General features: G+C 44.6%; 1 protein-coding gene across 2 annotated transcripts in view; it reads right to left on the minus strand.

The window, feature by feature from the left end:
* CAMK1G (calcium/calmodulin dependent protein kinase IG) overlaps positions 1-16,269 on the minus strand; it is a 667,913-nt gene that overhangs the window by 121,939 nt on the left and 529,705 nt on the right. For both annotated transcript variants that reach the window (XM_044077134.1, XM_044077135.1), the window contains exon 7: positions 3,461-3,536. In XM_044077134.1, the coding sequence (XP_043933069.1) occupies positions 3,461-3,536 (76 nt within the window). The remainder of the gene's footprint in view (positions 1-3,460; positions 3,537-16,269) is intronic.

The following is a 16,269-nucleotide window of genomic DNA, read 5'->3' on the forward strand; positions in this document are numbered from 1 at the left end:
TTACAGTCTGGATTTGTAAAAGGCAGGTTATGTTTACTCAACCTGATGGACTTCTTTGAAAAGGTCACTAAAACAGTAGATAAAGGTGAAAAAGGACATGCCACATATCTTGGCCTTCCTGATGCTTTCAACACAATTCTCCATTCAGGCATAGTAGAAACGTTAAATAAACTAGGAATAAACCCCTACATTACTCACTGGAATGCCAGATGGCTCACAGACAAGATCCAGAAATCAAAATAAGGAAAGCTACCTCCAAATCCCCCAGGGTTTAGTGCTGGGACCTCTGCTGTATGTTATATATCTCACTAGAGTAAACGCCAATACCAAGGGCTGGCTGACTAAGTTTGCAGATGACTGCAAGTTATATGCAGTTATTCCTGCAGCAAAGTTTGTCATAAGCAAATAACTGGTGTCAGAATCATTGACTGAAACTAATTGTCAAGAAATGTATTTCTGTATCCCATGGGAAGTCGTCTACCCTGGACATGTATAATGTTGACATATTCCCCTGAGTGTTGATCCAGCTGTTCAGGATTTAGGACTTATGTGGATAATGACCTCACTCTCAGCCAATATGTGTCCACTGTTGTGAGACATTCATTCTGTATTTCACATTTTATAAACAAAGGGATTACAACTAGCTCTAGAGATGTAATTTACCCTTTTTACTCACCCCTCATTAAGTTAGTTATTGAGTATAATACCTTCTTTGGCATGTATCTGTCCAGATACATGCTACAACTGGAACTCTCACAGAGATACCTTATTAAAAGGATACAAGGCCTAAACAATATGTCCTATATGGACTAGCTCAAAGTCTTGTCACTCTACTCAGTATCCTACAGATTGCTAAGAGGTGACTTGTGTTTGGCATAGAAGGCATCCTCTGACCCAATACTGATGGATTTGCTGCACTTCAGCAAGTCAAATTGTATAAGAAACACTCAGTGTAGGGATTGAAACCTCTTCTGCAACATCAACAGAACAGTTCAGAGTGACAACTATATCTTCCAGAGGATGTGATTGCTCTGGAACTGGCTCCCCATCCACTTAAAACAAAGCAGATCCTTCTCCATATTCAAGTGCAATGTGGATCTATGGATAGTCAATAGAAAATCTACACCAGGACTGCCCCCTCTGCTACTAATGAATAGCGGCAGCTGCTAAATGCTTTATCCCATGTTTGGGTCCCCTCAAAAAATCTATGGTATGAGCCCAGTTATTCTCACATGGGGTAATTTACAATTAGCAACCATAACATGGGTAAAGCTAATGTAACACCAAATGGGGCAAGTTAATTCAAGCACCAAAATGGAACTTCGCTAGGCTTAAAATGACCTTCAAGGGTAGCTAGCATAGATCTTACCTATGAACCTAAGAATGTGTGAGTCTGGTCCATTGAATGGATTCATTCCAAGACAAGCCTACCCCATCCATATCACAGCAGACAGGGTGATGATGAAAAGGGACTTGTGGTCCTCAGAATGAAATGCTGCAGACAGAATGAGAAGAATTAAGGTGGAGCATAGTTATCAGTTTCTCACCCTGAGAAGCTCATGTATGATGCTTGTAAGAAGAGTTTTAATTATGACACACAGTGATAAGAACAATCTCAAAGAAAAGAATAAGCAAATACAAAAATGAAAGCCATCAAAATCTCAAGTGTCAGAACACCATAAAGATTTTCCTGGCTTAAAGGACAACTTGGTCTGCAAACGGGAAAAATAGTATCATTTAAAATTGTTAGTATTATTATATAATGTGCTATATCTCAAAATGGCATAATAGGGGCTGCCATACTGACATGATTTCTTTATCAATCTATCAATTTTAGTCCTAGAATGCATTTTGTGTCCCCAGAGTATATCTTGGCCTAGATGCCATAATTTCACTTGCCTTGTGTCTGCATTCACATAATGTGTCATTGCAGTAAATCCCTGGCTTCTTAGAATGTCTCTGCAGAAAGTGTGCTTTTTAATTTTTTTTATCTGATTTATGTCATCTGTAAGCTGCTAGCTTTCATTCATGGTACGTTTGAATCCTCTTCCACACAACGTAACCAAATTATACGTTTTATTTTGAGTTTTGGTTATAATTTACAGCAGCTTCTCTCACCATCCACTACAATGTTTTGCAAAGGGGTCACATTCTCTTCTTTTAGTCTGACAAATCAGCTCTTCCATCTGTGAGAAATAGTTTCCACTTGACAAACCCTGCATGCCCTGTTTTGATAAACTGTCTCTTATCCACTTCAGAGCAGTGAACCACATATGGAATGCAGGAAGATACAAATTCCTAGGAAAATTAATGCAAGACTTCAGACTGACTGGTAGAGTAGAGGGATAAAGCCCTGATTGTGGCCCAAGTTGCATGAGTTTGATTAGTAGCTTGAGCAGTTGATGGCACAGGCAGAGAGGGAGTGCCGATTCTGTGGGGGACGCCATGCTCGGGCATACCTTGTGTGGCTGGTCCCTGGTAGAGACAAAGATTGCATGTTTAGTGCTATCTGTGGGATGGTGGGGCTTTGGCTGAGTCACACGCAAAGATAGGGACAATATGCCATGACCCCATTTTATATTACCCCTTGAGTGACATGAGTGCATGCAGGATCAGGGAATGGGCCTTAAGAGGAAAAATAATCCCTTGGAAGCAGAGTGACAATGCTGCAGGAACCCTGATATGTTTACCAACCTCAAATTTGGATTTGAGTCAGTCTTGAGGTGGCAGTGAGGGTTTAATACACCTAGTGGATGGGGAGAAGCCAAGGGAACAGGCGACCGTCAGCTGCAGGATAAAAATATATCATAAAATATAAATAAAAATACAAGATTTCAGTTACAAAACATGGACTGATATTGACTGTTTTTTTTAACTTTGATAAAAAATGGATTTCAGTTAACAGATAGGTTCAAAGACAGTTGCTGGGCATGCAGACCACAAGACCACTAAGGAGTCTTGCCCAATTCCCCAATTACCCTAGAGTAGTGCCTGTTTAAGAGACTTGTTTAGAGTCAGCCAGTAGGCAAATGAAGGCTGAGAGAATCAAACTCTGCACTAAGAGATGCGTCTCATTGATAGCCTATAGTCTTAATGTTCTGTGCTAACTTTCACCTTAGTAGTTTGGGTCTGCAGGCTTCAAAATCATATGTCTCTGTTTGTGAGTCCAGTGCACAAGCACTATAGTATGATGGGACCACTACACCATGGCAGTGGATAATCATTTCTTTGTTATTGCTTTGTTCAGATTTTAATGTGTGGGTAGAGACATTTCTGTAGCAAATATTAGTCTGGAAGGCAGGAGGTATAATTTAAATTCACATATCAGAGAGCATTACCACAGGAAAAAATGTTATACATAATTAGCTTTTATAGAATTATGATGATTTATCAATAACTGCAAAGAGGCATGTTCATTATTTTATATTTAGCACAGACTTTTATGAAGATTTATACTTACAGAATGTAGGTAATGACTCCTATTGACCAGCAGTCAACAGCTTTGCTGTATGGTTTCTGTGCCAGGACCTCAGGAGCTGTGAAGGGGATGGATATGAATTACTAGAGAAAAGTAAATTAGATCAGATATTTATCACTTCATTTATCACAGAAGATTTGTTTGTGATTAGTATATCTTTTTTAACCATGTATGCAAGAGACCTATATGAGCTATTCTACCTTAAATAGCTGCATTTCCTTTGTAAACAATTGCAAAAAACATTGCATTGTATTGTATTTGTCTACAAATAAACATTACAAAAGAAGCATTATATATTAGTCAAGTGGGGTAAAGACATAGTAATCAAGAAAAAAATAAAAAAACTAGTAACCAGAAGTCAAAACCAAGATTCTTCTATAAAATAAAATATATTGGGCCAGATTCACGATGGCTTGCACGGAGTCAAAGAGTAGAGTAAGACTCCATGCAGCCATCATGTCCAACGAGCGATCCAGGAACAGCCTGCAGGGGCATTTAAGGAGCTCCTAAAATGGCTCTTACACGGACAGGGCTGGGACATGCAAATCACCTCAATTGCACACAAAAGACATGCAAAGGAGGTAGATTTGCGATTCAGGAAACCCAAACCTGTCTGAGTAAGAGCAGTGTTATTTGCAGAAATGTACTCAGTTGACAACTGAGTACCGTTCTGCAAATAGCAAAACGGAGCCTTGACAGCTCCAAATAAAGGTTGCATCCAGTGCAGGAAGCATGCCAGTGGGCAAATATATGGCCATTGGAAATGTTCCCTGATGCAAAATTAAAATAATTTAGTTTTTTTTACGCCGATTTTCGATGTTTAACCATAGCGCAGTACCGCGCAGCACCGCGCAAATGGGCTGTGCTCTAAAAACCAGAATACTAAAAATTATAACCCACAAATGTAGATTTTATTGAAATTGTTAATGTACAATGCAAGGGAATGGCAGGCTGAAGACAGCATGGCCACCGAGTAGAGGTTGCTAAGGGGGGAAGCTCAGTCTAAGACATGTAACCAAGCATTAGTAGGCAATCCTATGTAAATGAGTGTTAGGATAGTGAATCGCTAGTTTACATAGCAAATGAGCACAGTCAGTGGAGTGTAGGAGTAGGCTATGGGGAGTAACAGAGTAGAAGATTGGTGACATCACGAGGGGGGTATGTTCAAAAGAAGTGAAGCTCATTGGAGCAGAGTGGCATGTGTCCGCTGTCAGTTAGACATCGTGGAAAGAGGTGTGTCAACAGATAGGCTAGGGAAAGCCAAGAAATGGAAGGTGTACACCGTGGATAACACCAAAGTTTCCTGCTGAGCGTGCATGCATGCGTGTGCGCGCGTGTAAATGAGAGTAAGACAGAGTACATGCGTGTAAGCATGAGTGCGCGTGTTTAAGCCGGAGTAAGCATGTATAAGTCTGTGTAAAGAGTTGTAAGCGCGATTGCACTGGTGTGCGCACGTTTTAACCCGAATAAGTAACTTGTAGTCCGTGTAAGCATGTGTGCATGTGTTAGCTGCTGTAAGCGTGTTTGCGCTTGTGTGCGTGGCGCTCCCCCCCGAGGAAATAGAAAGGAAAAAGGAAGCACAACAAACAGTAGGAAGCTACCAGCTAGCAGGTGAAAACAATCAGAATCAGGCAATTACACAGGCAGCACACTAACCCAGCCCAGCCTAGCACTTAAAACTCTGCCAACAACAGTCCATTATGTTTCTCACAACAGACACTGTAGTAAGCTAATAGAAGTGAAAACTGAAAAAGCTTTACTGAGACAAAGAAATGTTAGGGGCTGCCATTGCTGTTATAAGGCGACATATGCAACATGCTGAGGGTGGTGACAATGGAAATGCTGCCGGACAACCCACAGTGAGGAAATGGAGAAGAGTGTACAGGCCCAGGGTAACCTAACAGGGGCTACATGAGCTGGAGAAAGTGGAGTGCTTTAGAGTGGACAGAGACCTCCTGCAGCAAATTGTTGAGCTGTGCAGGCCACGCCTCACACACAGAACCAACAGAGGGGAACCCATCCCAGTGGAAACCAAGGTATGTGTTGGCCTAAGAATATTAGCAACAGGTACCTTCCAGAGACCAACTGGTGATATGATGGGGATATCACAGGCATCAGCATCCAGGGTACTACATCAGTTCCTGGATGCCATGTCAGCACATGTCGGTGATCATGTATATTTCCCCAATTCCCATGAGGTATTGGCCAGCAATATGCATCTCTTCCAGCAAATAGCGGAATACCCTGAGGTAGTGGGTGCAATAGACTGCACGCACATACTCATCAAAGCACCAGCTGGTGAGTGGGGTAGGCTCTACTTCAACCGCAAGGGCTTCCCCTCCATCAACTGCCATGTCATGTGTGATGCCCAGGGCATAATACTGAATGTGTGTGCAGGCTGCCCTGGAAGCTACCATGATTCCCATATCTGGCATCTGACGCAGCTGTACCAGACATTTGCCAATGGGGACATCCCACATGGTCAACTAGTGGGGGATGCTGGCTATGCACTGGAGCCGTGGCTGATGACACCCATCAGAAATGCACACACACCTGAACAGGAATGCCATGATGAGGCACATGCACAAACACATAATGTAATAGAGCGTGTGCTTGGGCTGCTCAAGTCATGGTTCCGGTGCCTGGACACATCTGGTGGAGCCTTGTAGTACTCACCAACTACATGTACCCAAATTGTCATGGTGTGTGCTATGCTACATAATATGATCCTGCAAAAACAGCTGCAGCAGGACCAGCATAGGCCTGGGACAAACAGCCCCCCACCATTTCCAAGGCCATCACAGGCAGAGCGTGACTCGGAGGAGGAACAACCTGATCCTGCCCCAGTAGGCAGAAGGAGGCATGCCCAGTATGCTTTGGCCTTGGCAAAGAGGCAACGCATAGCACATACACTGGCTCAGTAGGAACTCTGGTAATGATACCCCTCTCCGACGACTCGCACATAAAGTAAAAGGGATGCCTAAGTTGACACTACCTGCTTCCTAACATGTGCAGGGAGTATAGTATGTGCATCCAACATAGGCAGCCCTGCAACACCACCTAAGGCATGAATGCCATGTGTTAAGCAATATAAATCAGTGCTAAACAGCAATTACCACCATGTAGTATATGCAAACAAAATTGCATACACCAACTAGCACAACTGTGGTCAATGTTCAGTAATATTGGGCAAAGTCCAGCAATGTTGGTGAATATTGAGCAATGTCGGACAAGCCTGGTCTAAGTAGGGCATAGCTGAACAAAAGCCAACATACTCATATTTGCTTAACAGGCCTTTAAGCAGTCTGGTCTGCTCAGTATGACAATATAAAGCAATGATGAGCCTCGTACACAGGATACTGTGCACTATAGCCAAAGTACTGAACCACTAAACCATAACAGTATTGCAGTGGTTCACCTGTATGATGGAATGTTGATAAGTCTATGCAAAGTATTCCATAGAAACACTGCAGGCACAGCATAATCCTTGTTGAGTTATGACACAAAGGTGAGTCCTGCAGTGAGAGCAGAACCTGACTTCCAACACACAAAGTATAAATGTTAATATTGGTCATGTTCGCACACATCAGCAAATGTAGTGGACCTCAGATAGCAACATACTGAAGGTTCATACTGGGCATGCTCACACACGAATAAATGAGACAAATGTCATGCAACAAAACATGTAATGTCAGAACTGGGCATGCTCACACACTTGGCTATGTCTGAGTACAGCAGTGGGCCACGGATATCTGGCAGTTGCATGTGTTAACCCAGGAACCTGTCACTATACAGCAATCTGCCCTGTGCACACAGTTATATGACAACAGACACATCTATAATATAGTGGAACCCGGACATAGTCAAATATGTTCTACAGATACTGAATTTCTTCATGGAAACTGGTAAAGCAAAGATGATAAAGACCTGCAAACAGTATCAGCAATAAACATTGTGCATCATGAACATAAGCATAGGTTCAAAGGTTGATACTAGGCTATCTGCCCTAGGGCATGTAAAAACCTAACCAGAGTGTGTTTGGCATCCACAACCCTGTCACGTTACTACACTGTGTGTGTGAATAGTAGGTCACACATGATAGCCCATATACGTTTATGCTAATGTGCCTCTGTCTAGCAGGGACACAGTGGATATCCCAGGGGTAAATATACAATCACCCATACAGTCATCAAGATGTCTCCAGTAGGTGGTCAGTGGGTGGCTCTGCCTATGTGAAACTGGGATTACATTCTGCAGTGAGTGGAACCTCTGGGATAAGAATCTGTCCCTCCACAATGTCCTATTAACATCTGTGCTGAGGTATACGTCCCTGCAGTGTGTAGCTCCAAGGGAGTTGGATATCCTGAGGTGGAGCATGTCCAGTAATACTGGTTTGGGTATAGCTGTAAACAACAGGCACACATCATATCTGAGTAGGTGCTAAGCGACTGAGTAGAGCTGGAGTTACTGCATCTGAACTATACAGGGCATCTGTGTGAGTCCATAGATCTGCTTGGTGAGGACCATCCGTGGCCAGTACAGTTGCTGCAGGTGTCAGGTAAGGTACACCCCAAATGTGGCATTGTAACCAAGCATGGATGTGATGAGTATAGGGGCACAATGACCTCACTCGATCTAGATGTGAAACCATATGTGATAAGGTGGCACACTTAGCAGGTGTGTCCAACCACTTTGGCAATGTGAATGTTAAAGGCAACAGTACAAACAAGTGATGTCCCCAAACCCCAAACAACTCCTATCATATGTAATGGAGTACTACCTATGTGGTAATGTGTGGGCATGTTGTTACTCCCAAAGAGGATGACTATGCAATTAATGGCATTTAGCTGTAGACCATGGCTCAGGCACCAGTCATCCATCTTTGTCAGACCCTGATTGAATATGCATGTGGCAGCTGGAGAGTTGATAATGGCACCCAGTTTGCAGTCAAGTGCAAACATGATCAGCCATATTCCGCCTGTGATAGCCTGTATGTAAGACAAATATATACTGAACAAGGGAGATCACAGGACCAAGCTGTGTGTGATGCCATGTGTAACCGGTGTATAGTTAGACATGGCACCTGCAATCCTCACCATGTGGGTGCTATCCCTGATCTAGGTATCAAACCATTGTGTGAGATATGTGTCCAAATTGATGCTGGTGCGCCTATGCATAATTGCCCAGTGGGTTATTGTGTTGAATGGTTTTGCAAGGTTCAGGTAGGCTGTGTGGATAGCCGTCCCTATGTCGATGGACCTGTTAGCCATTTAAAGAATACCTACAGGTTCAAGAGGCAAGATCTGGCCACAACAATGCTGAAATGAGTAGGACACAGTGTCTGTAGGTTCCCGATGTCTGTGTGTAGGAGTCCTATGACAATATGCTCCATAGCTTTGCAGAACAGGCCACATAGGCTTATAGGGCAATATTGTCTGTGGTCCGTTGTGGCACCAACTCTGTGGAGCAGGACCAATGTCGCAGTACGCCATTCCTTGGGTACATATCCTGTGGTAACTCCGATATTGAACAGTGATGTAATGTGAGGGTTGCGTTTGTCATGATGCTCGTGTATGATGCAGGCTGGGACACCATCTGGTCACATTGATACTGTGATGTATGCTGTGGGGAGGGTTACTGTGTGATGTCAGGGAGGTTATACTCTGTTGGGATGGATAGTTACTCCTTAGGGAGAATGGGTGGGAGACATCTGCACTGAACCTGTTTGCCAGGATGCAGGCAATGCCAGTGGGTTCAGTGTAGGTTTAGTCAGTATGCAGTAACTCACAGCATATCAGTGAGTGTCCACCCAGGTTCCTGACATAACTGAAGAAGGCCGTGTGATGGTCCTATGTGTCAGGTGCAATTGTCTGGTAGAAGCGGCCCTTAGAAAAGTCCATGAGTGATTGTAGCTGTCTGCTAGTACAGATCACAGATGCCTTCCCTGTCTGGGATTGTGCTCTATCATGTAGTAGTGTCCTCTTGATATTGTACAGCTTATTAATGGCTGGGGTCTACCAGACAGGTCCCCTGCCATTGTAGTATTGGGTCTTGTTGTTATTTGGGAGAGCACAATCCATGCAGTCCACTAGGTGTCCATAGAATGTGTATGTAAAGGATGCAGTACTGTGAGACATATATGCCACTGTCTCAGGATCTCTAAAGGATACCACCTTGCTTCAGTGAAGTGAGATGCTGGCTCATGAGAAGTTCACCAAAATTACCCAGGATGGGTGTGTGGAGGGTATATGTATGTCCTGTGAGATACATGTATGTTCTGACCTTACTAATGAGGGGTATATCGCTGGTGTGGAACATAGAATCCCCATGTTGGTTATGAGCAGGTCCAATATGTATTTCCCCTTGTGGCTGTGCTGACTGGTTGTGCCAAAGTATATGAGTCCACAAATTGTAGTGACTGTTGGGTGAGGTTGTCGGGGCTTGAGTAGTATCCCCAGTCAATATGTGTGTATATGAAGTCACACAATATAATGGTGTCTGTGGAGACCTGCATATTCTCCATAGTTCCCACAAAAGCCGAGTGTGGTTCCTGAGTTTGGGAGTGTATTCTGTAGCAGGCAACAAACTGAAAGGCAGTATTGCACAATGGTAGTGGTCCATGTATGGTCTCTTATGCTTTGCACAGTGCTACTAACCTGGAGGTGTATGTATCTGTGATGTGTATGGATACTCCCCCTAGTTGTGTTGTCTGTTCCAAATCTTGTTGTCAGACAGCATGTTATGGAACATAACCTGGTAGTGCTGGTGTGCATAAGCGAGCCTGAACCAGGTGTCTGTCAGTGCACAGATATTGCTCTCTTCCATAATGAGGAGAGTCCTGAGTAGCCACAATATGAGGTTAACACAACTGTTGTTGAGCAGCATTACCCTTGGTTTCATTTAACCTGTAATGTCTATGGAAGTGGGTTTGTTTTCTGAGCCCTGTGTAAAAAAGGCACTCTGGTGGTAGCAAGAGCCTTAGCCAGCATACCAACGTCCAAGGGTGACAGGTGAAAGCTGTCCATAATGAAGCTATGTGGCATGTTGAGCATGTCACCATACGCTGACAGACACTGTATCCCCTATGAATGAAACAATTTTGTTAGCCAACTGTTAAATGTGATATGTGTGTCCGTATACTGTGACATCATAATTGGTGGGTGTAAGATGCTAGACAAGGTCAGGGTCATACTGGCCTGGGCTACATGATCAGAGTGTACCTCCATGTATCATGTCATGTGGTCCAGGGAGTAATGTCTGAGGTGACACACACCAGCACGGACAATGATGGTGCCAGTCATGTACTTGCTTTGGAGTGACCTGACTGCCTGTGTTATGTGGCAGATCCTGGCATCCAACAGACAGCCCAAAGTGACTATTCCCTTGTCAGGGCTGGTGAGTGGTACGTCAGTGTGTCTGAACATAAGTGTCACCTATTACAAGTGTATTAGGTGTGTTGTTTAGACCGAAGGGCAGTGACTGTGTGGCACACAGACATTGTGAACTTAGTGATATGTGGGTATTGTAGTGGGGTAGCAGGTGTGTGTGTGTCTGCTTTGGAGGCCTCTGCTGCTTAGGTAGAGTACATTTACAGCATCCGAGTATGTCAGTGTGTGCTAATGTGGTTTGAGTGCTGTTGCTAGAGGATATGTGAGACTGATATGTGGTGTGTGTGGTTACCTTCACCACCTGATACACTGTGCCAGTCATGGGTCAAGAGACTTCAGCTCCCTGTATGTCTATATAGGTGCATCTCACACATATATCTGAGTTTGTCGGGAGGAGGAGAGGGTTGTCTGTGTACATGAGGCAGATGTGACATTGTGTCAATATCACAATATCCACCAGCTGGACTGAAGAGTACACACAAAACCGACCCCTGGACATGCCAGGATATTATCATGACATACTCTGTAGCCTGATCACAAAGGATCAGTAGAGTGTTAAGCGTGTAAAAGAGTATAACAGGGATTAGTGCTCATGTTCATTAGTGTGTTGTAAAGAGGAGCTGAGAAGGAGTCCAGACTGAATCATGGCACCTCCTTCAGCTATGTCATAAATATCAATGTACACACATATATGTCCTGAGTCAGGGCCAACTGTACCTGAGTGTCAATGCCGACATCATGACAGACAGGCCCATATGTACATACCCATACCCCACTGACAATAGTCCACATCATCATACCAGGAGATATCACATGTAGAATGGATGAGCAGCTACCCCCACTGCCAGATGCATGGCAGCAGGTGGAATACATTGATTCCTAATATGTGTCATGCACAAACTACAGAACAAACAGATCATGCACCTGAACAGTTAGCTGAGCCGCACCCCCTACACAGGATGTGGAACTGTTGAATGTGTCACAGCTACATATGGCACTCCCCACAATTGTTGGTGCACAACACACCATGGGACGTCAAGTCCAGTACGCCTATGAGGTCTGATCTGCAAGGTCATGGGGTCCATCATGGTTGCAGTTATAAACAGAGCTATTGGAAGCTGACACACACACAACCCTACCAACTGTGGTATGTTCATGTGCGGATCATGGTTCCCACACATGCTAGACTGTTTTCAAGGCAGCCACCCAGGACATACATCAATGAACACATCTACACATGTGTCACATAGACTTTGAATAGCCCTTTATCAACATCCCAGACACATGTAGTATCCACAAAACCAAGAAGTTGTGCATAAATATGTGTTGACATATGACGGAATGTCAATGTGTCCACAGATAGATCACACAAGGTAAGGATACTGAGGTCATGTTCAAGCTGTTGACACCTGCTGACCCACATGGACCACTCCTGGAATGGCATAAAACAAAGTGTACACACATCACCATGTCCAGTGTGATTATGTCACCATCCTATAAATACAGCAGGAGAAGGGCAACCAGCTAGTAAAGCAAATAGCGTGCTATGTTAGTGCATCTCTCTCTAGTATCATAACATGGTTAGGTAGGGGTTTGAATCCTGCAAACAGTGAGTGTGTGTGTGTGTGTGTGTGTGTTGGGGGGGTTGTGTGTATGTGTGCAATTGTCATTGAAAGGAGTGCCCTTTTTGGAGATGGGGAAAACACACTAGAAGATGTACATTCCTCTTTGGAAAGACTGATGATGCCACCATCCTAGAAATACAGCAGGAGAAGAGAAGCCAGCAAGTAAAACAAATAGTGCGCCATGCTAATGCGTCTCTCTCTAGTACCATAACATAGGTATTTAGGGGTTTGAATCCTACAAACGCTGACTGTGTGTGTGTGGGGGGTGTGCAATTGACTTTGAAAGGAGTGCTCTTTTTGGAGACTGGGAAAACACACTAGAAGATGTACATTCCTCTTTGGAAAGACTGATGATGTCACCATCCTAGAAATACAGCAGGAGAAGAGAAACCAGCCAGTAAAACAAATAGCGCACCATGCTAATGTGTCTTTTTCTAGTATCATAACATAGGTTGGTAGAGGTTTGAATCCTGCAAGTACTGACTGTGTGTGTATGTGTGCAATTGTCTTTGAAAGGAGTGCCCTTTTTGGAGACTGGGAAAACACACTAGAATGTACATTCCTCTTTGGAAAGACTGATGATGTCACCATCCTAGAAATACAGCAGGAGAAGGGAAAACAGCCAGTAAAACAAATAGTGTGCCGTGCTAATGCATCTTTCTCTAGTATCATAACATAGGTAGGTAGGGGTTTGAATTCTGCAAACGGTGACTGTGTATGTGTCACTGTTAGTCAACACGGTGGGGTTTAGCTTTTACTATGGTATGACATAGTATGATGACAACAGTAAGTGCATTGCAGACATCATGTATCTGCTTGGCAAATATATATGTGTACATGTCCCCTCAATCAATACATAGGTGTGAAGCCTGCATACTACATGAATACATTTGTTTCCATTGACAGGTTGTGCCACTGCTACTCAGATCATAGGTCACATATGTATGTATGAGACATGGCCATCCACTGTCGTGTTCTGTGACCAAGGTCATCTGTGGCACACACACCCATGACAGTTACTGAAGAGTAGTGTGAGTGAGTGTATATGGCTGAGGTATATGTTAGAGATGGTCATACACAACAAAGTCTGCCAAGAATGGACAGTCTTTATAGGTGTACAACTGCCTTGTGGATATGCATTCAGGCCTCTAATGTCTGTGATACACCTTGGGACTCCACAATACCTATGGATATGTGGATACGAAGGGACACATGCCATAACATAGGTCTGTATGTACACAATGGTACCCGACATACATGTTGAGGGCTACCACCAGTGTGGTACTGACGGGATACTATGTATAGTACATGAGGATGACTATGCCATAGTCGGCTTACTGCTATACAGCATGTATCACACAACAGGTATCTGTCTGTATGATACCCTTGTGTAGGATATGCTTCCCATCCAGGGAATGCATTGTAGGCCATTCCATGCATTCCCAGATTTGGATGGATACACCCCTAGTGTGTCTGCATGTACCTAAGGGGGCTATATGACACACATATGTGGTCACAGTAATGGGTGGCGGTCATCACCACTGGTTAGTGTTATAGTGTAACACCGGAAGGATCCACTTGATACTGGGTTCTCCACTACTGTGTGTCAATTGTCAGGACATCATCCAATGATTGCTTATAGTCATGCTGTTGAGGATGTGTATACTACCAGACTGCAAATCATTGACTGATATTAACGGTATCAACCGCAGCATAGTGTCAACCCATGTCATACACATGTCTACCCATGTTAGTACTTAACTGTAGTAGAATGCATACTGGCCATTGAAAGATGAAGTGGGATGTTAATAATATGTACAACAGAGTATGCCACACGTCCAGTGTGTCCACTATGCACGTACATCCAGACAGTGTGCACCCACCACGTTCACAGATGTACACTTGTTAATCTGTACTGCACACATCACACACGTACTGTCCACTCACTAACACATGCTGGCAGCACATCACACGTCAGCCAAGTGGCACATGGGTGGATTATACATACTCAGACCTAACAGTGGTGTAAACAATGCTACATTGAAAACGGAGCTTTGATGCATAATGTCTGCTCAGATATACCTACAAGGATGTAGTTAGACTTCCTTGTTGACAACTCGCTATTATTGCTACACTGCTATAGTGTCACCCTGTACATCAGCACCATGTTAGCCTGTCCCTCCGTCGATAATGCAGATGACAGGAGGCGGCACAGGTATCATCATATGCACAGGGCATTTTGTTGTTTGCCAGAGCCTGACATTGACCCATCCAATCGACATGTGTGTGTGTGTGTGTGTGTGTGTGTGTGTGTGTGTGTGTGTGTGTGTGTGTGTGTGTGTGTGTGTGTGTGTGTGTGTGTGTGTGTGTGTGTGTGTGTGTGTGTGTGTGTGTGTGGGACAACAGTACAGCATGGGCCAATGTTGATGTAATGTGTGTGTGTATGTGTGAGCCATAGTTGTTTGCTTAATGTTTGTGTGTCTGCATGCACACAGCTCCACCATGTGGCTGCCATATACGGTGGTTTGTGAGACAGCCACAGACTGTACCTGCTTGGCTGTACAGATCACTGTCTCCGGCCACAGACACAGTACCTGTGCCTGGCAGGGGTGTACGGACGGTATCGTGTACCAACCCTGACTGGGTAGTGTCATCAGAGGCAGGGGTATGACGACTGGACCCATTTCCCTGCTGGGACTGGCCAGAGCCATGTGCACGTGGTCTACTGGGATGGGCAATGGACAGGCCACTGCGGGAGCGGCTGTGAGCTGTGGGCCGTCCGCGACCACTGTCAGCTGTTGCTGTCGCTGGCATGCATCCGCATCGAAGTCACAACTGTCTCGCACGGTCCTGGCTTGAGGAAGACATGTTGTGGAGGGCATCTATTGTCTCCCCCCAACATCTATCAATGACCTCGGTGTATGTCTGGATGGCACTGGCAAGGTCACGGATGCTGTCATTGATAGCAGTGTTATGTGCCCTCTGCGCCCTAAGTCCCTGCCTGGTGTACCGTTCCATACGTGCCTGAGCCTGCATTACAGCCCGGAACATAGTGGTCGCCGTAAGACCTGTGAGGGCACGTGCCAGGGGCAATACGTCCAGTGATGATCCCCCGAGAACCCCTGGACCTCTGCCTATGTGGTACCATTGCGGGTCTATGGCTATGGCTGCTGTGAGGGGATGCACATGCCATGGGTACCACACTCTCCTGGTCAATGCCAACTGTATGCTGTCCCTCCCCTATGGCCATTGGTGGTGAGGGATGTAATGGCAGTATGAGTGTGCACATAGATGGGGTTGAATGCTGTGTACTGTCAATTGGTGGACCAATGACAGACCTTGTCAAATCTCCCTGTGTAAAATACATGTTTCCTCATCACCACTATCTGTGGCAGTGGATTCAGGTCACCTGCTGCTTTCGCCAAGCCCTACCTCAGCACTTGTGAGAGGAATACAGGAAACACATGTTACAGTCTGCACATGCACACATGCACACATGCACACATGCACACATGCACACATGAACACATGAACACATGCACACATGCACACATGAACACATGCACACATGCACACAGGAACACATGCACACAGGAACACAGGAACACATGCACACAGGAACACATGCACACTCCTCACTACAGCAGATACACACACACAACAGAAATCCAAATCATACTCAATGCTGGTTGAAGGTGGATGACAGTATCACAAGACAAACAGTCATGCACACGTGTCAACATGTAGAATAAGTGTTGCTCAAGTCCATGCAGTGTAA

Source organism: Protopterus annectens, chromosome 7.part0 (genome assembly GCF_019279795.1).
Source record: "Protopterus annectens isolate FY-2018-M chromosome 7.part0, PAN1.0, whole genome shotgun sequence".
NCBI classification, from domain to species: Eukaryota; Metazoa; Chordata; order Ceratodontiformes; family Protopteridae; genus Protopterus; species Protopterus annectens.